Here is a 25,157-nt window from a genome sequence, read left to right as displayed (position 1 = left end):
TTGCTTGCGGATGCTTGCGATTTTCACGCAGCCCCATTCACTTCTATGGGGCCTGCGTTGCGTAAAAAACGCAGAATATAGAGCATGCTGTGATTTTCACGCAGCGCACAAGTGATGCGTGAAAATCCCCGCTCATGTGAACAGCCCCATAGAAATGAATGGGTCGGTATTCAGTGCGGGTGCAATGCGTTTACCTCACGCATCGCATCCGCGCAGAATACTCGCTCGTGTGAAAGGGGTCTTAGAATTTTAGAAACTATTCTTGAAATTTTTAAGAAAATTTCCAAAGCCCACTTTTTAAGGACCAGTTCAGGTCTGAAGTCACTTTGTGGGGCTTGCATAGTGGAAACCCCCAATAAATGACCCCATTGTAGAAACTAAACCCTTCAAGCTACTCAAAACTGATTTTACAAACGTTGTTAACCCTTTAGGTGTTCCACAAGAATTAAAGGAAAATGAAGATAAAATTTAAAAATTTCACTTTTTGGGCAGATTTTCGATATTAATCCATTTTTTTCTTTAACACATCGAGGGTTAACAGCCAAACAAAACTCAATATTTATCACCCTGATTCTGAGGTCTACAGAAACACCCCACATGTGGTCGTAAACTGATGTAAGGGCACATGTCAGGGCGCAGAAGGAAAGGAGCGCCATATGGTTTTTGGAAGGCAGATTTTGCTGGATTGGTTTTTAGATGCCATGTCCCATTTTTAGCCCCCCTGATGCACCCTTAGGCACCTTGCAGACGAGCGTTCCTCCCGCAGCGAGTCCGCAGCGGAGCTCCCGGTCTGACCTCCCAGCGCTGACAGGATTCACATAGCATTATATTGATTTATGATGCTATGTAACCCTTACAGTTCTGGAATGTATTGGATAACACCCGCAGCAAACCCCTTCTATGTTGTGCTCATTGCTTACCGTGGCATAGAAGGGGTTAGTGTGCCGGCATCGGTATTTTCACCAATGCCGGCGCATACAGCAGGGGTCCGGCTAAATGGAACAGCCGGTCCCCTGCAGCTGATCAGGCGGGCACAGCTTACAGTAGAAACTCCCAAAAAGTGACCCCATTTTGAAAACTAGGAGATAAGATGGCAGTTTTATTGGTAATATTTTCAGTTACATATAATTTTTAATTGCTCTATATTACTTTTTTTAGTGAGGCAAGGTAACCAAAAAATAGCTGTTTTGGCACCGTTTTTTTTTTTGCAACATTCATCTGACAGGGTAGATCATGTGCTATTTTTATAGAGCAGGTTGTTACGGACGCTATGATATCAAATATGTCTATTTTGTTTGTTTGTTTAAGTTTGACATAATAAAGCATTTTTGGAGAAAAAAATATGTTTTTGTGTTTCCATTTTCTTGTGCAGAGGATGTTTTTTACAGGAAGAGTTGATGTTTTTAATGGTACCATTTTTGAGTAAGTATGATTTTTTGATCATTCATTATTACACTTTATGGGGCAAGGTGACCAAAAATTTGGTTGTTTTGGCACAGTTTTTGTTTATTTATTTTTACAGAGTTCACCTGAGGGGTTAGGTCATGTGACATTTTTATAGAGCAGGTTTTTGCGGAAGCGGCAATACCTAATAGGTCTACTTTTTTTTATTTATTTCACTTTAGCACAATAATAGCAGTTATGAAGCAAAAAAAATCGTTAATTTCTAACGATAATTTGTTTTCCCTTAGTCCTAACAGCAGCACAGATAGGGGGTTAACCACCCCCCATGAACTGGTAGGACCGGCGGAATTTTAATGAGCCCAAGTAATAATTAAACACTTAACCCTCCCCTATAAAGGAGGGAATCACCTCCAGCCCATTGTGTTATAGCATGAAAAAACTAGTCTTACTAGGGTGGGAAATTTGTGTGCTGCTGTTAGGACTAAGGGAAAACAAATTATCGTTAGAAATTAATGATTCCCTTACGTCCTACCAGCAGCACAGATGGGGAGATAGCAAGAAAAACCCCTAGGGAGGGCCATCATGCCTGGCAGAACTAAGAATAGTCTGCCCAAAGGCCGAGTACTCAGCTAATCTGACATCTAGTCTATAATGGGAGATGAATGTTGATTCAGAGATCCAGGAGGCAGATTTTCAAATCAGTAAATAAAAAGGTTTCCCCCCAGGAAGGAATACAATAAAACCTCCAACAGGAGGAAAAATCGCGAATTATATATAAAAAAATCGCAATAATGATGCGAAATCGTGTAGCAAGGAAAAATTCCGGAAGTGACGTCAGATTCCAACATCACTTCCGGAAGATGGCGGCGCCCAGCGGCCGCAAGGAAAAGGACTGAGGACGCCGAAAAACGCACCGCAGCGAAGCACTGCTGCGCAGCGCCGGCAGCAGGTAAGCTGCCGGACAAGCCATCTAGTAAAAGCGAAGGCAAAGCCCGCAAATAAAATGAAAAAAAGATTCCTCCCTAAGAGAGGGGGAATCACCGCACAGTCCACCTGTCCGGAGGACAGAAAAAAACACAATGGGCTGGAGGCGATTCCCTCCTTTATAGGGGAGGGTTAAGTGTTTAATTATTACTTGGGCTCATTAAAATTCCGCCGGTCCTACCAGTCCATGGGGGGTGGTTAACCCCCCCATCTGTGCTGCTGGTAGGACGTAAGGGAATCATATTTTAGTGTCTCCATTGTCAGAGAGTGATAGCTTTTTAACTTTTTGACCGATTGTCTTAGTTAGGGTCTCATTTTTGGTGGGCTAAGGTGACGGTTTCATTGGTACTATTTTGGATGGCATACGCCTTTTTGATTGCTTGATATTGCAATTTTTGGGATGTAATGTGACAAAAATGGATTTTTTTTGATGCAGTTTTTATTTATTTATGGTGTTCACCTGAGAGGTTAGGTTATGTGATATTTTTATAGAGCTGGTTGTTGCGGATGCGGCGATACCTAATATTTATACTTTTTTTTATTTATTTCACTTTAACACAATAATAGCTTATTTGAAACAAAAAAAAATAAAGAGTTAATTTTTTGAGGGATGAGGTGACGGTTTTATTGGTATCATTTTGTGGGACATATGCCTTTTTGATCGCTTGGTGCTGCACTTTTTGTGATGTAAGGTGACAAAAATGGCTTTTTTTACACAGTTTTTTATTTTTATTTTTTGATGGTATTTATCGGACGGGGTCGATCATGTGATATATTTATAGAGCCGGTCGTTACGGATGCGGCGATACCTAATATGTGTGTTTTTCTTTCTTTTTCTATTTTTTATTATAAAATCAGGTCAAAGGGGCGTTTTTTTCTTTATTTTTCTTATTAAAAACACTTTTTTTACTTTTTTTTTACATTATTTCTGAATTTAACTTTTGGGGGTCTGATCCCCTCTGCAATGCATTACAATACATCTGAATTTCAATGCATTGCTTGTTAGTGTATTGCACAACAGAGTAATACACTAACAGGTTGCCTAGGGCTGGATCTCTTGGGCAAGCCACACCCCATTTCAATCCACTTTTCAAAACTGGAGTGAGTGATGTGAAAATTCAAAAAGTCACATGTTTGCATGAATAACTCCAAAAAGTCGTAATTCCAGAATTTGGGTGTATTAGCCATGATAAATTTCCCCCACAGGGTCAATTTCACAATAGATGTAACTAGATGTAGTACTGTATATGCTATTGGCCAGAACTTAAGAGGTCCATTTACACTCACTGGTGGGGTGTACGGATGGAAAAGGAAAGTGAAAGGGATACTAGTAAATTGAAGGCAGTTAACTGCAATATCAAGAAAGGAAGGGACATAGTAACATACCCTAGTAACATAGGCCTAGTTCACACAAACGTTTTTTTTACGAGTGTACGGGCAGTTTTTTTGTGTTCCGTATACGGTCCGTATACGGAACCATCCATTTCAATGGGTCCGCATTAAAAACAGAATGTGCTCCGTAAGCATTCCATTTCCGTATTTCCGTTTTTCCGTTCCGTTGAAAGATAGAATATGTCCATTCATGTTCCGTGGCTACATTAAAGTCAACGGGTCCGCAAAAAAAAGGAACACATACGGAAATGCATCCGTATGTCTTCCGTATCCGTTCCGTTTTGCGGAACCATCTATTGAAAATGTTATGCCCAGCCCAATTTTTTCTATTTAATTACTGTATACTGTATTTGCCATACTGAAAAGTGAAACGGAAAAACAGAACGGAAACGGAAACACAACGGAACTCAAAAACGGAGCAACGGATTCGTGAAAAACGGACCGCAAAAAACTATAAAAGCCATACGTTTGTGTGAACTAGGCCATAGTTTGTAAAGTTGAAAAAAGACATCTGTTCATCCAGTTCAGCCTGTTATCCTGCAAGTTGATCCAGAGGAAGGCAAAAAACCTATGAGGTGAAAGCCAATTTTCCCCATTTTAGGGGGAAAAAAACTTCCTGACTCCAGTCAGGCAATCAGAATAACTCCCTGGATCAACAACCTCTCTAGAAATCTAACAACTATAACCTGTAATATGATTACACTCCAGAAATTCATCAATGCCCTTCTTGAATTCTTTTAGTGAATTCACTATAACCACCTCCTCTAGCAGAACATAGGACAGAGTGGTGTAGTTGTCTAATATTTAAACTAAACTTAGCATAAACTAGAAAGTCATAAAAGGCACCAGGTTTATCGCTTTTACCGCTGCTGGATGATAAATCTGGTGCATCTCTAGGCTGCCTAGTGTAGGTTTTTATCACCTATTAGAGTTACTTTATATCAGAATTATGCACCAAAATTTTGTCGCATGTTAAGCCATTCCCCTTTTCTGCTAGGCCACTTCTTCTTTTCAGCAAAGCCATGCCCCCTTAACACACAAGTTAAAAAAAATAGTCTAAAATATGTAGCATATATGGTGCAAGACATGTATGCTAGTTTTTCTGCCCACATTGTGGCAGAATTTTGGTGCACTTTCGTTAGTAAATCTCCCTCATTATTTTCAAATTCTGACTTTACTTGCTGCCAAAGTTGGCCATGGGGAAGACTCTGACCTTCTTCTATTTTGCTATTTTGCTATTTGTAGCATTCTTAGGGTACTTTCACACAACCGTTATTCTTTTCCGGTATTGAGTTCCGTCCCAGTTTAATCCTAATGCATTCTCAATGGAGAGCATTCCGTTCCGTATGCATCAGGATGCATCAGTTCAGTCCCTCTTACGGTATTTGGCCGGAGAAAATACCGCAGCATGCTGCACTATTTTCTCCGTCCAAAATTCCGAAACACTTGCATTAATTTCCATTGAAATGTATTAGTGCCGGATCCGGCATTAAAATTGCTGCATTGACGGATCCGGTCTTTCGGTCTGCGCATGCGTAGACTTTAAAAACTTGAAAACAATAAATACTGGCTCGGTTTTTCCGGATGACACCGGAGAGACGGATCCGGTATTTCAATGCATTTGTCAGATGGATCCGCATCTGGATCAGTCTACAAATGATATCAGTTTGCATATGGATTTCCGGATCCGGCAGGCAGTTCTGGCGATCTTCAGAACGCAAGTGTGAAAGTACCCTTACATGTTATTATCTAGTAAACATTGTAGATACATAGAGAGATCAATCATGATACGGAAAATTATCTTGAAACCACTGCAGATTACAAGCTAAGAGCTTGTGTTTGTGAGGATTTGCATGGCAATCACTAGTTTTGGTACTTGTCTCATTAAACATACTGTACAATATGCAGGAAGCATGTTATAGAGCGGTATCAACTAGGCAGATAATATACACTACCTGAAAATGAAAAAAGAGTACCTGGAAAACTTGATGTGGTCGAGATTGACATCATGTAAACTACTAATGGTGCTTGGTCAATGGTCACATAGCCAAGGTGGTACACACTTTATTTTGAGTTCTACAGCAGGGTATGTGTTGAGACAGGCTCACAATAGTACTCGGTGGCATCTTACCGTGCTGCAATACAAGCTGCCACTCTGACATGGTAACAATTATACACATGTTGTATATCCGCCTGTGGTATGTCATTCCAAGCTCTTTCAACTTGGACGGTTGTTGGCTGCTCTGGATTGGAGCCCTGTATCCCCAACCATACCCAGACATTCTCAATGGGGGAGAGATCTGGCGATCGAGCTGGCCAGAGGCAATGCTAGATACCTTGAAGAGCACCTTGGTGCAGCACAGGCAGTGTGTGGGCAGATGTTATCTAGTTGGAACACCACATATCCTAACTGAGTCAAATAAGGCAGTAGGACTGGTTCCACAATGTCCTGGGCACACTGAAGGCTGTCAATGTTTCCTTCATGAATATTAGACGGAAACAGCCATGGTAACTAATAGCACCCTAAACCATGACACCTAATATTGGTTATATGTGTCACCACACTATGCATGATGGCAGTAGGTGCTCCCCAGTCCTTCTGTGAAACCTGATGTGGCTGTCATTAGTACAGAAGCAGAACCCTCTTTCAGTATTGAACATTAGTTTTAGAGTTGTAGGAAAAGATTCAGTAGAATTTTTGACTTGTAGTCCTAATAAAGATTCAACAACTGTCTCTGTATGAACATCCACACAAGGAATACTGTCAATAAAGCCCACTGGACTCTTATGTCCATGAGAAACAGGGATGTAAATCAATAAACCACAAGTTACTGATTTGTTTCAATCTAGTCAGCTCTTCTTTTTAATGTGTTGCCTGCAGATCAGAGAGAACATTCTGTGCCACAGGTTCATGTTCATATGAAGATAGTTAGCTATACTGAAGACTGAACTTCATGATAAAACACCATTAAATATAGGGTCATATTTTACAATGACATAGGTAGATAGAAAGATATATGATAGATAGATTCATTCAATATATTCATTCAAGTATCATATAGTGTTAACCTAGATACATGAATATGTTTTTACATTTTCTTGTTTTAGATCTCAATTTGTTGTTGTACAAAATATTCAGTTTTTTCTTTCTCCTGTTTTTAAGCTGAAATGTCCCAAATGGCTAATGAGGTTGTTTTCCATTTGCCTTGTAGGTGCAGCATTTTCATCTTGGACCAAAGTGAATGACAGTTTATTTAACAAAGGGTTCCTCTGAGTATTTTGTATCCAGGGACCTTTCTTCTTTACAGAAAAAGAAGTGGTGTCATTTCCATTAAAGCGATGCTTCCAAGAATCTGTGCTCAGGAACTGAAAGCAGAGAGAATGAGAGAGAGCTGTGTCAGCTGATCAGCTTTCAAACCAGCTTCATATTCTCAATTTTCTTAAAATGATCTGTCCATCAATGGCATCTCTAGGGTCCCTCTTTGGAACCTTTATTGGCTAGGAGTTGACTGAGCAGAGATGGAATACACAGCGCAGTCACTTGAAAAGAAATCTGTTCCTATTTTTACAGCACGCTGCTTTTTAGTGCGAAGATGTGTTTTCTCCTCCAGATAATTTTGAAATTGCAATATATTTTCATAAACAGCTTATTTCTGCTTAAATATTCTGCTTGTGTCTATAAAAGAGGATGTTGTAAATGGAATCTGGCAGAAATGGAAGTTGAATATTGTGATTAATTAAACTACTAAAAAGGCTTTTAAAATAAACTCAGATAATGTACAAGATATGGCCAAGATAATTGCAAAATTTCAGAGGTATTTTCGACGGAAGCCTGTACGCTTTTTCACATTCATAATCTTATATTTAACGGCTGGAAGTGTTGTATTTTTGCACGCAACTTTTGAAGGGGAACATATTGTGTCAGATAGCGAAAAGACCTTGATTAATGGCATCAGTGATCGAGGAGATCTCCAGGAACCTGGAACAGCCCAGTTAAGTAGGGTGTTTAAGGAAGCCCCAGAGTCACCAAGCATGCCACGGAGATATGGACCATGGTTCAAAACATCAGGAAAAGAGTCTCTGGAGAGGAGTAAGCAAGGAGACTTTGGAGGTACATGGAACAGAGCTCTTAAAGGGAGAACTATGAGAGAACAAGAAGAAGGAAGAGGTAAGTAACATAAGCCTCCGATCTGTGTTACAACTGTTCTTTGTTTTTATACAATTTTAAAACTCCAAAAAAAGATTATACCAGCTGATGACTTTAGAACATTCCAAGGTATCTTCCCAGCTGACATAGTTTTTTTTTTTAAAACAGCCATTAATGTTTGTACCAACAATATAAGTCAGGATCACTTTACAGATTCTCTGCTGCTCCCGTTCCAGTACTTCCTGGGTCCCATGTCAATCTCTGCTTTCTGCTCTCTCAGCATGGACATTTCACTACTGCAGACAATTGCTGGCTTTAACAGGTCACCACTGTGATCAGTGATTGGCCACTACAGTCAAATGTCCATATGGAAAGGAAGCAGGGAGTAGAGACAGGCAGGAGACCCAGACAATGTTGGACCTGGGGAGTTGGAATATTGATAAGGGGAGAATGATTTATTTTGTTATTTTAGAATATTCTGAGCTGTTTTTAAACATTTTGTCCTGGCTTGACAACCCTTTTAAAGGGGTGGTAAAATATTAGAAAACAATGAGGGGAATTTACTTATCAAAATGCAACAGAATTCTGCCAACTGTTATAAATTGTTTGTACCAAATTTCTTAACCTGTTTGGGACAAATTTCTTTGACTTATCAGACAAAGGGACCTGACTTAGAGAGAAGGGGACCGGCTAAAATGTAGCACCATGCACCAGAAAATGCAGCCAAAATATTGGCACAGCTTTATTAGTAAATTATGCCAACAAACAGGTAGAGTAAAATTAGACTGGACAGTATATAGTTGTGCCTGGTCTATCATCCAGCATAAATCACTGTGATAAATCTGGAGTTTACTCTGTCTTACTTTTAGACAGAATTAGTAAATGTCGGCCAATGTCTGTCTTTGGACTACCAAAACAACTGTGGCACTGCAAAGAACTTTTTTTTTTTTTTACTTTGTACAGCCCTATAGTAACAGTTATAAAGTTATCTAACTTTATGACATTGACCAATGATCAGTAGATATGAGCAAATTGATTCTAAATAAATCAAATTCGACCTGAACTTGCATCCAAATCAGAATTTTTGGTGATTCGATTGGGTTGAACTTGCGGGAGGAAGGGGGAAGAAAAATTAATAAAAAATTGTGAAAAAAATTAAAGACTAGAGAGAAAAAATACCTGGCATAGGAGACCTCAGAATGTCATACATACATTTTCATACATAAATTTTCAGACCAACTGGAGCACTTTCAATTCAGGCAGAATTGATTAGGACCCAAATAGAATCAGTCAACCGATTCGGAAGACCCAAACCCCAGTTGCTCATTTCTAATGATCAGATTTTTTTTTATTTTATTTATATTTAATATGATACCATACACAATCTAATATGTTATATTCTTTGCTGCAGCAAAATTGCTGGTGCATAAAGCAAAATGTATTTGCGCAATTTCAAACAAAATGTTTCAAAGCACCTCAAGAGAAAGAAATGCAGATTCTAGTCTAAGCAATACGAATATAGTTTGTATTTTCATTAAGGAAAACTCCATGGAGGAGCAGAAAAGTTGGAGTACTGTGATGCTCTTTTCACATTTATGATTCAATTTGGTGTACATGTCTTCTTTTTGGGGATTTAAATTAATAAGACCACTTTTCTAGCTTTATAATTATAGTTTTTACTACAGGTTTAACCTGTAGTTTTTACTGCAGGTTGATGGGAATGTCATCATGTGATCTTGACCAAGTTATTTAAATGGATTTGAATTTCAGAATGCTATTCTATGGCTAAATATTTTTAATAAAAATATGTCTGTAGCTTCTAAATCATCCCATTTCTAACTGTGTGTTTCGTGGACTAGATAAATGATTGATTTTAAATTAGCGAGATTCTTGTGCTTGATCATGTTTCCTCTTTCATGCATTATTATACCATATTTATTTTCACATGCCTAAAAAATGTGCAAGTAAACTAATTTAGTAATAATTTATGTTTTACCTTTAAACATTTTAAGAATATCATAAATACTATACAAGCATGACAGAATAACATTATTTGGAGAAAGGATAGGATAGAAGACCAGCTCTCACTTCCAAAGTAAAAGTTTAATGCTGACGCTAACCCAAAAAACGGCAGGGGTGTGGTTTTATATTTTGGTGTCCTATACTGAGCATAGGCCATCAATAGTTAAATACTGGTCATTGTTCTTTGTTCAGTAAGTCTCGGGTACCCTTGAACTTGTCCCAGTTCACCAGTTCTCTGTCCACTGTTAGAAGGTACCACTGCATACAGAAAACACCCCACAAGTCCAGCCAGTTGTCTAGCCATCACAATTTCTCCCTTGTCAGAATTGCTAATATCCTTAAGTTTGACCATTTTACTATTTCCAACAAAGGTTCAATAACTAACTGTTCACTTGCTGCCTAAGGCTAGCTACACACTAGCATCATTGGTCCAGAAAAAGCGGTCTGTATGAGGGCCACATTTTTCAGACCGACCACTGCTTGTCTGACCCAAACTAACTGCATTACAGTCATTACTGGAGCACTTTCAATCCAGTCAGAATTGAATAGGGCCCAAATAGAATCAGTCGACCGATTCGGAAGACCCAAACCCCAGTTGCCCATTTCTAATGATCAGATATTTTTTAAGATTTTTACATTCAATGTAATACCAAAGTCACTGCATTACAGTCATTTATAATGCTGTGAGTTCTAACCCTAGCTCAAGTCTACTGTCCCATACTGTTTGTACATACAGTGTACCTGCGGTTGGGCAGAAACTCACAGCATCATAAATCACTATGGTGCAGTGACTTTGAATCAGACAAGCATCAGTCTGTATAAGAAATATGGTCATCCTATAGACCATACCTTCTATAGTGAACGCGCTAGTGTGTAACTGGCCTAAGGACTTACTCAGAAAAACAACGTAAAAGTTGTCCATGTTCTGTCTGTGAAAAACTGATGTTTTCTCATCCTTGTTGAATTGAAACTGCATTCAGTTTGTCATACTGATCTGTGTGGCATCATTATGTCTAGAGATGAGGTTCGCCGAATTTTCCAAAAGGATTTGATTCGATCTGAATTTATTCATGGCATTAAAAAACAGCTATTTCCTGGCTGCAGAGAGACTGTATAGTGGTGTAGAACACTGTGTCTTGCAGTAACACGCATAGGGAGACTGCTGTGGTAGTAAAAAAATATTGTTAGTCTGTATGACATGCAGATGACAGGCAATGCTCTTAGAATCACTGCACACTTCACTTATTTGGGCAGTTATGGGGTCAAAATTGACCAAATAACTAAAGTATGAACTCAGTCTTACAGGTCGATGTTTGCATCAAGAAGAAGCGCACTCCTTTTACACCGTCTAGAGTTGAGCGAACACCTGGTTGTTCGGGTTCGAGAAGTTCGGCCGAACTTCCCGGAAATGTTCGGGTTCGGGATCCAAACCCGACCCGAACTTCGTCCCGAACCCGAACCCCATTGAAGTCAATGAGGATCCGAACTTTTCGGCACTAAAAAGGCTGTAAAACAGCCCAGGAAAGAGCTAGAGGGCTGCAAAAGGCAGCAACATGTAGGTAAATCCCCTGCAAACAAATGTGGATAGGGAAATGAATTAAAATAAAAATAAAATAAATAAAAATTAACCAATATCAATTGGAGAGAGGTCCCATAGCAGAGAATCTGGCTTCACGTCAGCAGAGAATCAGTCTCTTCATGCCATAGCAGAGAATCTGGCTTAACGTCACCCACCACTGTAACAGTCCATTGTCAGATATTTAGGCCCAGGGACCCAGACAGAGGAGAGAGGTCCCATAACAGAGATTCAGGCTTCATGTCAGCAGAGAATCAGTCTGCATGTCATAGCTGAGAATCATGCTTTACGTCACCCAACACTGGAACAGTCCATTGTCAGATATTTAGGCCCAGGCACCCAGGCAGAGGAGAGAGGTCCCGTAACAGAGAATCTGGCTTCATGTCAGCAGAGAATCAGTCTTCATGTCATAGCAGAGAATCAGGCTTCACGTCACCCACCACTGGAACAGGCCACTGTCAGATATTTTTAGGACCCGGCACCCAGACAGAGGAGAGAGGTCCCATAACAGAGATTCAGGCTTCATGTCAGCAGAGAATCAGTCTGCATGTCATAGCAGAGAATCATGCTTTACGTCACCCAACACTGGAACAGTCCATTGTCAGATATTTAGGCCCAGGCACCCAGGCAGAGGAGAGAGGTCCCGTAACAGAAAATCTGGCTTCATGTCAGCAGAGAATCAGTCTGCATGTCCTAGCAGAGAATCATGCTTTACGTCACCCAACACTGGAACAGTCCATTGTCAGATATTTAGGCCCAGGCACCTAGGCAGAGGAGAGAGGTCCCGTAACAGAGAATCTGGCTTCATGTCAGCAGAGAATCAGTCTTCATGTCATAGCAGAGAATCAGGCTTCACGTCACCCACCACTGGAACAGGCCACTGTCAGATATTTTTAGGCCCCGGCACCCAGACAGAGGAGAGAGGTCCCATAACAGAGATTCAGGCATCATGTCAGCAGAGAATCAGTCTGCATGTCATAGCAGAGAATCATGCTTTACGTCACCCAACACTGGAACAGTCCATTGTCAGATATTTAGGCCCAGGCACCCAGGCAGAGGAGAGAGGTCCCGTAACAGAGAATCTGGCTTCATGTCAGCAGATAATCAGTCTGCATGTCCTAGCAGAAAATCATGCTTTACGTCACCCAACACTGGAACAGTCCATTGTCAGATATTTAGGCCCAGGCACCCAGGCAGAGGAGAGAGGTCCCATAACAGAGAATCTGGCTTCATGTCAGCAGAGAATCAGTCTTCATGTCATAGCAGAGAATCAGGCTTCATGTCACCCACCACTGGAACAGGCCACTGTCAGATATTTTTAGGCCCAGACAGAGGAGAGGTTCATTCAACTTTGGGTTGCCCCGCAATATAATGGTAAAATGAAAATAAAAATAGGATTGAATGAGGAAGTGCCCTGGAGTACAATAATATATTGTTAAGGGGAGGTAGTTAATGTCTAATCTGCACAAGGGATGGACAGGTCCTGTGGGATCCATGCCTGGTTCATTTTTATGAACGTCAGCTTGTCCACATTGGCTGTAGACAGGCGGCTGCGTTTGTCTGTAATGACGCCCCCTGCCGTGCTGAATACACGTTCAGACAAAACGCTGGCCGCCGGGCAGGCCAGCACCTCCAAGGCATAAAAGGCTAGCTCTGGCCACGTGGACAATTTGGAGACCCAGAAGTTGAATGGGGCCGAACCATCAGTCAGTACGTGGAGGGGTGTGCACAGGTACTGTTCCACCATGTTATTGAAATGTTGCCTCCTGCTAACACGTTTCGTATCAGGTGGTGGTGCAGTTAGCTGTGGCGTGGTGACAAAACTTTTCCACATATCTGCCATGCTAACCCTGCCCTCAGAGGAGCTGGCCGTGACACAGCTGCGTTGGCGACCTCTTGCTCCTCCTCTGCCTTCGCCTTGGGCTTCCACTTGTTCACCTGTGACATTTGGGAATGCTCTCAGTAGCGCGTCTACCAACGTGCGCTTGTACTCGCGCATCTTACTATCACGCTTTAGTGCATGAAGTAAGGTGGGCACATTGTCTTTGAACCGTGGATCCAGCAGGGTGGCAACCAAGTAGTCCGCACACGTTAAAATGTGGGCAACTCTGCTGTCGTTGCGCAGGCACTGCAGCATGTAGTCGCTCATGTGTGCCAGGCTGCCCAGAGGTAAGGACAAGCTGTCCTCTGTGGGCGGCGTATCGTCATCGTCCTGCGTTTCCCCCCAGCCACGCACCAGTGATGGGCCCGAGCTGCGTTGGGTGCCAGCCCGCTGTGAACATGCTTCATCCTCATCCTCCTCCACCTCCTCCTCATCCTCGTCCTCCTCGTCCTCCAGTAGTGGGCCCTGTCTGGCCACATTTGTACCTGGCCTCTGCTGTTGCAAAAAACCTCCCTCTGAGTCACTTCGAAGAGACTGGCCTAAAAGTGCTAAAAATGACCCCTCTTCCTCCTCCTCCTCCTGGGCCAACTCCTCTTCCATCATCGCCCTAAGTGTTTTCTCAAGGAGACATAGAAGTGGTATTGTAACGCTGATAATGGCGTCATCGCCACTGGCCATGTTGGTGGAGTACTCGAAACAGCGCAACAGGGCACACAGGTCTCGCATGGAGGCCCAGTCATTGGTGGTGAAGTGGTGCTGTTCCGCAGTGCGACTGACCCGTGCGTGCTGCAGCTAAAACTCCACTATGGCCTGCTGCTGCTCGCACAGTCTGCCCAGCATGTGCAAGGTGGAGTTCCACCTGGTGGGCACATCGCATATGAGGCGGTGAGTGGGAAGGCCGAAGTTACGCTGTAGCGCAGACAGGCGAGCAGCGGCAGGATGTGAATGCCGGAAGCGCGAACAGACGGCCCGCACTTTATGCAGCAGCTCTGACATGTCGGGGTAGTTGCGAATGAACTTCTGCACCCCCAAATTCAGCAAATGCGCCAGGCAAGGGATGTGCGTCAAACCGGCTAGTCCCAGAGCTGCAACGAGATTTCGCCCATTATCGCACACCACCGGGCTTGAGGCTCACCGGCAGCAACCACTCGTCGGTCTGTTGTTCTATACCCCTTCACAACTCCTGTGCGGTGTGGGGCCTGTCCCCCAAACATATGAGTTTCAGAACGGCCTGCTGACGTTTACCCCGGGCTGTGCTGAAGTTGGTGGTGAAGGTGTGTGGCTGACTGGATGAGCAGGTGGAAGAAGAGGAGGAGGAAGCTGAGTAGGAGGAGGAGGAGACAGGAGGCAAAAAATGTTGCCCTGCGATCCTTGGCGGCGGAAGGACGTGCGCCAAGCAGCTCTCCGCCTGGGGCCCAGCCGCCACTACATTTACCCAGTGTGCAGTTAGGGAGATATAGCGTCCCTGGCCATGCTTACTGATCCACGTATCTGTGGTTAGGTGGACCTTGCCACAGATGGCGTTGCGCAGTGCACACTTGATTTTATCGGATACTTGGTTGTGCTGGGAAGGCACGGCTCTCTTGGAGAAGTAGTGCCGGCTGGGAACAAAATACTGTGGGACAGCAAGCGACATGAGCTGTTTGAAGCTGTCTGTGTCCACCTGCCTAAATGACAGCATTTCATAGGCCAGTAGTTTAGAAATGCTGGCATTCAGGGCCAGGGATCGAGGGTGGCTAGGTGGGAATTAACGCTTTCTCTTAAATGTTTGTGAGATGGAGAGCTGAACGCTGCCGTGTGACATAGTTGAGATGCTTGGTGACGCAGGTGGTGGTGTTGGTGGTACATCCCATGTTTGCTGGGCGGCAGGTGCCAACGTTCCTCCAGAGGCGGAGGAAGAGGCCGAGGCGGCAGCAGCAGAAGAGGCCGAGGCGGCAGCAGCAGAAGAGGTAGCAGGGGGAGCCTGAGTGACTTCCTTGTTTTTAAGGTGTTTACTCCACTGCAGTTCATGCTTTGCATGCAGGTGCCTGGTCATGAAGGTTGTGCTAAGGTTCAGAACGTTAATGCCTTGCTTCAGGCTCTGATGGCACAGCGTGCAAACCACTCGGGTCTTGTCGTCAGCACATTGTTTGAAGAAGTGCCATGCCAGGGAACTCCTTGAAGCTGCCTTTGGGGTGCTCGGTCCCAGATGGCGGCGGTCAGTAGCAGGCGGAGTCTCTTGGCGGCGGGTGTTCTGCTTTTGCCCACTGCTCCCTCTTTGTCTTTTGCTACGCTGTTGGCTCGGTCTCACCACTGCCTCTTCCTCCGAACTGTGAAAGTCAGTGGCACGACCTTTATTCCATGTGGGGTCTAGGACCTCATCGTCCCCTGAATCGTCTTCCACCCAGTCTTGATCCCTGACCTCCTGTTCAGTCTACACACTGCAGAAAGACGCAGCAGTTGGCACCTGTGTTTCGTCATCATCAGAGACGTGCTGAGGTGGTATTCCCATGTCCTCATCATCAGGAAACATAAGTGGTTGTGCGTTAGTGCATTCTATCTCTTTCACCCCTGGGGAAGGGCTAGGTTGATGCCCTTGGGAAACCCTGCCAGCAGAGTCTTCAAACAGCATAAGAGACTGCTGCATAACTTGAGGCTCAGACAGTTTCCCTGATATGCATGGGGGTGATGTGACAGACTGATGGGCTTGGTTTTCATGCGCCATCTGTGCGCTTTCTGCAGAAGACTGGGTGGGAGATAATGTGAACGTGCTGGATGCACTGTCGGACACCCAATTGACTAATGCCTGTACCTGCTCAGGCCTTACCATCCTTAGAACGGCATTGGGCCCAACCAAATATGGCTGTAAATTCTGGCGGCTACTGGGACCTGAGGTAGTTGGTACACTAGGATGTGTGGCTGTGGCAGAATGGCCACTTCCTCTCCCAGCACCAGAGGGTCCACTAACACCACCACGACCATGTCCGCGTCCCGCATCCGCGTCCCTTACTAGATGTTTTCCTCATTGTTACCGTTCACCACAATAAGAAAAATATTATTCGGGCCAATGTATTGAATTCAAAATCAGGCCTTTTTTTACAGACACCTAACACTATCTGGCTATCTATTTAGGTACCGTATTACACTAATACAGGCACACCAGTAATGACAGATTTAGCTGAATACAAATTTGAGGCCTATTATTTAGGCGCTGGGTGACAGGTATACGTTTACGGACAGAATTAGACTTGGATCTGCACTGTAGCGTGTGTGTGAAGTTCTTGAGAATTACCCTATCAGCTCCTTGAATCTAATCTACCCTTTTAGGGATAGATTTAAAGTAGGCCTGATACAGCAGAAACCACTAATTTTGAGAATTGCAAAATTGGGAATTGTTTTTCAACCCAGAACAAAAACTGTGCTTTGTTGGACATTAAATAACTTGACCAGCTAAAACAGTAATGACAAATTTGGATGAATATAAATGTGAGGCCTATTTTTTTGGCGCTGGGTGACAGGTATACGTTTAATCACAGAATTAGACTTGGATCTGCACTGTAGCGTGTGTGTGAAGTTCTTGAGAATGACCCTATCAGCACCTTGAATCTAATCTACCCTTTTAGGGATAGATTTAAAGTAGGCCTGATACAGCAGAAACCACTAATTTTGAGAATTGCAAAATTGGGAATTGTTTTTCAACCCAGAACAAAAACTGTGCTTTGATGGACATTAAATAACTTGACCAGCTAAAACAGTAATGACAGATTTGGATGAATATAAATGTGAGGCCTATTTTTTTGGCGCTGGGTGACAGGTATACGTTTAATCACAGAATTAGACTTGGATCTGGACTGTAGCGTGTGTGTGAAGTTCTTGAGAATTACCCTATCAGCACCTTGAATCTAATCTACCCTTTTAGGGATAGATTTAAAGTAGGCCTGATACAGCAGAAACCACTAATTTTGAGAATTGCAAAATTGGGAATTGTTTTTCAACCCAGAACAAAAATTGTGCTTTGACGGACACTAAATAACTTGACCAGCTAAAACAGTAATGACAGATTTGCATGAATATAAATGTGAGGCCTATTTTTTAGGCGCTAGGTGACAGGTATACGTTTAATCACAGAATTAGACTTGGATCTGGACTGTAGCGTGTGTGTGAAGTTCTTGAGAATTACCCTATCAGCACCTTGAATCTAATCTACCCTTTTAGGGATAGATTTAAAGTAGGCCTGATACAGCAGAAACCACTAATTTTGAGAATTGCAAAATTGGGAATTGTTTTTCAACCCAGAACAAAAACTGTGCTTTGACGGACACTAAATAACTTGACCAGCTAAAACAGTAATGACAGATTTGGATGAATATAAATGTGAGGCCTATTTTTAGGCGCTGGGTGACAGGTATACGTTTAATCACAGAATTAGACTTGGATCTGCACTGTAGCGTGTGTGTGAAGTTCTTGAGAATGACCCTATCAGCACCTTGAATCTAATCTACCCTTTTAGGGATAGATTTAAAGTAGGCCTGATACACCAGAAACCACTAATTTTGAGAATTGCAAAATTGGGAATTGTTTTTCAACCCAGAACAAAAACTGTGCTTTGACGGACACTAAAAAAACCTTGACCAGCTAAAACAGTAATGACAGATTTGGATGAATATAAATGTGAGGCCTATTTTTTAGGCGCTGGGTGACAGGCTCAACTTGCCCCTGATGTAGTATATGGCCAAAAAATAACCACACTATTGATGGTTAAATGCACTTTGTGACAGGCTCAACTTGCCCCTGATGTAGTATATGGCCAAAAAATAACCACACTATTGATGGTTAAATGCACTTGATGAAAGCTTGACCCTGATGTAGGATATAGCAAAAAATAACCACACTATTGATGGTTAAATGAACTTGGGGGACAGGCTGAGCTTGCCCCTGATGTAGTATATGGCCAAAAAATAACCACACTATTGATGGTTAAATGCACTTGATGAAAGCTTGACCCTGATGTAGGATATAGCAAAAAATAACCACACTATTGATGGTTAAATGAACTTGGGGGACAGGCTGAGCTTGCCCCTGATGTAGTATATGGCCAAAAAATAACCACACTATTGATGGTTAAATGCACTTGATGAAAGCTTGACCCTGATGTAGGATATAGCAACAAATAACCACACTATTGATGGTTAAATGCACTTGGGGGACAGGCTCAGCTTGCCCCTGATGTAGTATATGGCCAAAAAATAACCACACTATTGATGGTTAAATGCACTTGATGACAGCTTGACCCTGATGTAGGATATAGCAAAAAAATAACCACACTATTGATGGTTAAATGTACTTGGTGGCAGCTTGTGCTGGCGCACCACAAGCCACAAAATGGCCGCCGATCACCCCAGAAAAAAGTGACTGAAAAACGCTCTGGGCAGCCTAAAAACAGTGAGCAATTGAATAGAAGCAGTTCAATGATCCACAGTTGTAGATCGATCACAGAATGAAGTCTTTTGGAGGAGTTAATCTGCCTAATCTCGCCCTAACGTCGCAGCTGCAACCTCTCCCTACATTTGTATCAGCAGAGTGACGTGCAGCGCTACGTGACCCAAGCTTATATAGAGGCTGGGTCACATGCTGCACTGGCCAATCACAGCCATGCCAATAGTAGGCAAGGCTGTGATGGCCTCTTGGGCAAGTAGTATGATGCTTGTTGATTGGCTGCTTTGCAGCCTTTCAAAAAGCGCCAAGAAAGCGCCGGACACCCCAAAATTCGGTACGAACCCGAACTATACAGTTCGGGTTCGCTCATCCCTAACACCGTCGTCAGCTGATTCCACATAGATGTCTACAGAACCTGTTCTATTATATACTAATACAAGTAGAGCCCCCCGACAGAGTGGAGAGGGTTTCAGCAGTTAGTTTGTGTTGACGTCACTGATTATTTTGCCCTTCCTCTAATCCATCAGAACAAATATTTGGCATCCGCCTTCACTCGGTCAGCATTTGGTCAATAATCCATCAGTATTTAAAAATATTTGCATGTTTTGCACCCAATCCTGCTTTTGGCTATCAAATCATAAGCCAATTCTGATTCAAAATAGGGACCATGTCATACAGGCCTTACAGCTACATAGACAGGATCCGTTGTGCATCTCATTTTTCCTAACTTTTGACAGATCAGAAGAAGGGTCAAATAAATTATGATGTCAACTAGGCCAAAAAGGCAAAATAGTGGCCCAGTCATGGAGTGGGGAGGGTGGGAACAGCGCGAGAAGTCCACAGAGTGGCCCAATGACAGAATGGTAAGGTGGCAGCAGCATGAGGAGACCAAAGAGTGACCCAGTGACATAGTGTTGAGGTGACAGCAGCATGAGGAGACCACAGAGTGGTGAAGTGGCAGCAGCATGAGGAGACCACAGAGTGGTGAAGTGAAATAGTGTTGAGGTAGCATCAGCATGAGGAGACCAGAGAGTAGTGATGTGGCACCAGCATGAGGAGAGCACAGAGTGGTGAAGTGGCAGCAGCATGAAGAGGCCACAGAGTGACCCAGTGACATAGTGTTGAGGTAGCAGCAGCATGAGGAAACCAGAAAGTGGTGATGTGGCAGCAGCATGAGGAGACCACAGAGTGGTGAAATTATGGAGGCATGTGATCTGCACTCCTATTATATGTTCCAGGTGCTCATGAGAGAAAAAAATAATCTGAGATTTGGAATATCCACGGCACTCCAGTTAGAGTATATGCAATTATTTTTAATAGTCAAAAGGATGTACACATCACTTAGTTTTCCATTCAGTGTTGTTTATATCCAGGAATAGACAAAGTATATTAGCCACATTGTGTTCCCCAGATGTTTTGGTCTGTCATTACACCTTTTTAAGTGGGATCTGTAATTAATACATAGTTTCTTAAGTTAAAACTGGTATACAACGTACAGAAAATAAATGAGTGAGGGAATGAATAAAGGCAAATCTAATTAGGCAAAAGTCCAGAAATAAAGGGTTAATGCTGTAACTCACTATGTTTAAAATAATTTTTTCCTCTTTACTGTTGGAAAAATATTTTTTCTATGCTTTTTGCCTATTTATTGGTTTTACATTTTTTCTTTATGTATTTTTTTTCATATTTTTTCATATTGATTTGTGCTCATTTTTTTAAATTCATGTCAATTGAGATAAGTTAATTGATGTACAGTATGTAATATTGTGTTTTCAGAATATAGTCCTCCTATGCCTTTACACATTTCATAATATTTCATATTGCTTCATATTTATTCATTCATATTATTTAATTCATTTACTAATTCATCCCTTATTTATTGGCACCATTCTTTTCCCCTTTCATATCTCGCGCCCACTAGCCACTCTACTTCATTTCCTCACACACACACACACATCGAGCTCCAGTCTCGCCCACACTGCCAGTCCTTCACTACACATATTCTTTGCATTTGCCATGCGCACATCTTCAATCTCATGTTGTATCGCATTGGCCACCAGCCGCTCATTAACCGCCTCAGGACCGCCGTACGCAGGATTGCGTCCTGGCGGCAGCCCTGCTCTTCTGAGTGGACGCATATACGCGTCCTCTCGCGAGACGTGAGATCTCCTGTGAACGCGCGCACATAGGCGCGCGCGTTCACAGGATCGGAAGGTAAGCGAGTGGATCTCCAGCCTGCCAGCGGCGATCGTTCGCTGGCAGGCTGGAGATGCGATTTTTTTAACCCCTAACAGGTATATTAGACGCTGATAACAGCGTCTAATATACCTGCTACTTGGTCCTCTGGTGGTCCCTTTTGTTTGGATCGACCACCAGAGGACACAGGCAGCTCAGTAATAAGTAGCACCAAGCACCACTACACTACACCCCCCCTGTCACTTATTAACCCCTTATTAACCCCTGATCACCCCATATAGACTCCCTGATCACCCCCCTGTCATTGATCACCCCCCTGTCATTGATCACCCCCCTGTAAGGCTCCATTTAGATGTCCGTATGATTTTTACGGATCCACGGATACATGGATCGGATCCGCAAAACACATACAGACATCTGAATGGAGCCTTACAGGGGGGTGATCACCCATATAGACTCCCTGATCACCCCCCTGTCATTGATCACCCCCCTGTAAGGCTCCATTCAAACGTCCGTATGTTTTTTACGGATCCACGGATACATGGATCGGATCCGCAAAACACATACGGACGTCTGAATGGAGCCTTACAGGGGGGTGATCAATGACGGGGGTGATCACCCCATATAGACTCCCTGATCATCCCCCTGTCATTGATCACCCCCCTGTCATTGATCACCCCCCTGTAAGGCTCCATTCAGACGTCCGTATGATTTTTACGGATCCACGGATACATGGATCGGATCCGAAAAACACATACAGACTTCTGAATGGAGCCTTACAGGGGGGTGATCACGCCATATAGACTTCCTGATCACCCCTCTGTCATTGATCACCCCCCTGTAAGGATCCATTCAGACGTCCGTATGATTTTTACGGATCCACGGATACATGGATCAGATCCGCAAAACACATACAGACTTCTGAATGGAGCCTTACAGGGGGGTGATCACCCCATATAGACTTCCTGATCACCCCTCTGTCATTGATCACCCCCTGTAAGGCTCCATTCAAACGTCCGTATGTTTTTTACGGATCCACGGATACATGGATCGGATCCGAAAAACACATACGGACATCTGAATGGAGCCTTATAGGGGGGTGATCAATGACAGGGGGGTGATCACCCCATATAGACTCCCTGATCACCCCCCTGTCATTGATCACCCCTTTGTCATTGATCACCCCCCTGTAAGGCTCCATTCAAATGTCCGTATGTTTTTTACGGATCCACGGATACATAATTCGGATCCGCAAAACACATACGGACATCTAAATGGAGCCTTACAGGGGGGTGATCAATGACAGGGGCGTGATCACCCCATATAGACTCCCTGATCACCCCCCTGTCATTGATCACCCCCCTGTCATTTATCACCCCCCTGTAAGGCTCCATTCAAACGTCCGTATGTTTTTTTACGGATCCACGGATACATGGATCGGATCCGCAAAACACATACGGACGTCTGAATGGAGCCTTACAGGGGGGTGATCAATGACGGGGGTGATCACCCCATATAGACTCCCTGATCATCCCCCTGTCATTGATCACCCCCCTGTCATTGATCACCCCCCTGTAAGGCTCCATTCAGACGTCCGTATGATTTTTACGGATCCACGGATACATGGATCGGATCCGCAAAACACATACAGACTTCTGAATGGAGCCTTACAGGGGGGTGATCACCCCATATAGACTTCCTGATCACCCCTCTGTCATTGATCACCCCCCTGTAAGGCTCCATTCAGATGTCCGTATGATTTTTACGGATCCACGGATACATGGATCAGATCCGCAAAACACATACAGACTTCTGAATGGAGCCTTACAGGGGGGTGATCACCCCATATAGACTTCCTGATCACCCCTCTGTCATTGATCACCCCCTGTAAGGCTCCATTCAAACGTCCGTATGTTTTTTACGGATCCACGGATACATGGATCGGATCCGAAAAACACATACGGACATCTGAATGGAGCCTTATAGGGGGGTGATCAATGACAGGGGGGTGATCACCCCATATAGACTCCCTGATCACCCCCCTGTCATTGATCACCCCCCTGTCATTTATCACCCCCCTGTAAGGCTCCATTCAAACGTCCGTATGTTTTTTTACGGATCCACGGATACATGGATCGGATCCGCAAAACACATACGGACGTCTGAATGGAGCCTTACAGGGGGGTGATCAATGACGGGGGTGATCACCCCATATAGACTCCCTGATCATCCCCCTGTCATTGATCACCCCCCTGTCATTGATCACCCCCCTGTAAGGCTCCATTCAGACGTCCGTATGATTTTTACGGATCCACGGATACATGGATCGGATCCGCAAAACACATACAGACTTCTGAATGGAGCCTTACAGGGGGGTGATCACCCCATATAGACTTCCTGATCACCCCTCTGTCATTGATCACCCCCCTGTAAGGCTCCATTCAGACGTCCGTATGATTTTTACGGATCCACGGATACATGGATCAGATCCGCAAAACACATACAGACTTCTGAATGGAGCCTTACAGGGGGGTGATCACCCCATATAGACTTCCTGATCACCCCTCTGTCATTGATCACCCCCTGTAAGGCTCCATTCAAACGTCCGTATGTTTTTTACGGATCCACGGATACATGGATCGGATCCGAAAAACACATACGGACATCTGAATGGAGCCTTATAGGGGGGTGATCAATGACAGGGGGGTGATCACCCCATATAGACTCCCTGATCACCCCCCTGTCATTGATCACCCCTTTGTCATTGATCACTCCCCTGTAAGGCTCCATTCAAATGTCCGTATGTTTTTTACGGATCCACGGATACATAATTCGGATCCGCAAAACACATACGGACATCTAAATGGAGCCTTACAGGGGGGTGATCAATGACAGGGGCGTGATCACCCCATATAGACTCCCTGATCACCCCCCTGTCATTGATCACCCCCCTGTCATTTATCACCCCCCTGTAAGGCTCCATTCAAACGTCCGTATGTTTTTTTACGGATCCACGGATACATGGATCGGATCCGCAAAACACATACGGACATCTGAATGGAGCCTTACAGGGGGGTGATCAATGACAGGGGCGTGATCACCCCATATAGACTCCCTGATCACCCCCCTGTCATTGATCACCCCCCTGTTATTGATCACCCCCCTGTAAGGCTCCATTCAAACGTCCGTATGTTTTTTACGGATCCACGGATACATGGATCGGATCCGCAAAACACATACGGACATCTGAATGGAGCCTTACAGGGGGGTGATCAATGACAGGGGGTGATCACCCCATATAGACTCCCTGATCACCCCCCTGTCATTGATCACCCCCCTGTCATTGATCACCCCCCTGTAAGGCTCCATTCAGACATTTTTTTGGCCCAAGTTAGCGGAAATTATTATTTTTTTCTTACAAAGTCTCGTATTCCACTAACTTGTGTCAAAAAATAAAATCTCACGTGAACTCACCATACCCCTCACGGAATCCAAATTTTTAGACATTTATATTCCAGACTTCTTCTCACGCTTTAGGGCCCCTAGAATGCCAGGGCAGTATAAATAACCCACATGTGACCCCATTTCGGAAAGAAGACACCCCAAGGTATTTCGTGAGGGTCATATTGAGTCCATGAAAGATTGAAATTTTTGTCCCAAGTAAGCGGAAAGCGAGACTTTGTGATAAAAAAAAAAATCAATTTCCGCTGACTTGTGCCAAAAAAAAAAAAATTCTATGAACTCGCCATGCCCCTCATTGAATACCTTGTCTTCTTTCCAAAATGGGGTCACATGTGGGGTATTTATACTTCCCTGGCATTTTAGGGGCCCTAAAGCGTGAGAAGAAGTCTGGGATCCAAATGTCTAAAAATGCCCTCATAAAAGGAATGTGGGCCCCTTTGCCCACCTAGGCTGCAAAAAAGTGTCACACATCTGGTATCTCCGTACTCAGGAGAAGTTGGGAAATGTGTTTTGGGGTGTCATTTTACATATACCCATGCTGGGTGAGAGAAATATCTCGGTCAAATTCCAACTTTGTATAAAAAAATGGGAAAAGTTGTCTTTTGCCGAGATATTTATCTCACCAAGCATGGGTATATGTAAAATGACACCCCAAAACACATTGCCCAACTTCTCCT

At 43.6% G+C, this 25,157-nt stretch overlaps 1 protein-coding gene across 2 annotated transcripts in view; it reads left to right on the top strand.

The window, feature by feature from the left end:
• WSCD2 (WSC domain containing 2) overlaps nt 1-25,157 on the top strand; it is a 573,456-nt gene that overhangs the window by 211,161 nt on the left and 337,138 nt on the right. For both annotated transcript variants that reach the window (XM_040416044.1, XM_040416045.1), the window contains one exon: nt 6,993-7,948. In XM_040416044.1, the coding sequence (XP_040271978.1) occupies nt 7,567-7,948 (382 nt within the window). In that variant the 5' untranslated portion in view covers nt 6,993-7,566. The remainder of the gene's footprint in view (nt 1-6,992; nt 7,949-25,157) is intronic.

The sequence above is a fragment of the Bufo bufo genome, chromosome 2 (assembly GCF_905171765.1).
Source record: "Bufo bufo chromosome 2, aBufBuf1.1, whole genome shotgun sequence".
Taxonomy (NCBI): domain Eukaryota; kingdom Metazoa; phylum Chordata; class Amphibia; order Anura; family Bufonidae; genus Bufo; species Bufo bufo.
This window is presented reverse-complemented; position numbering and strand designations above follow the sequence as displayed.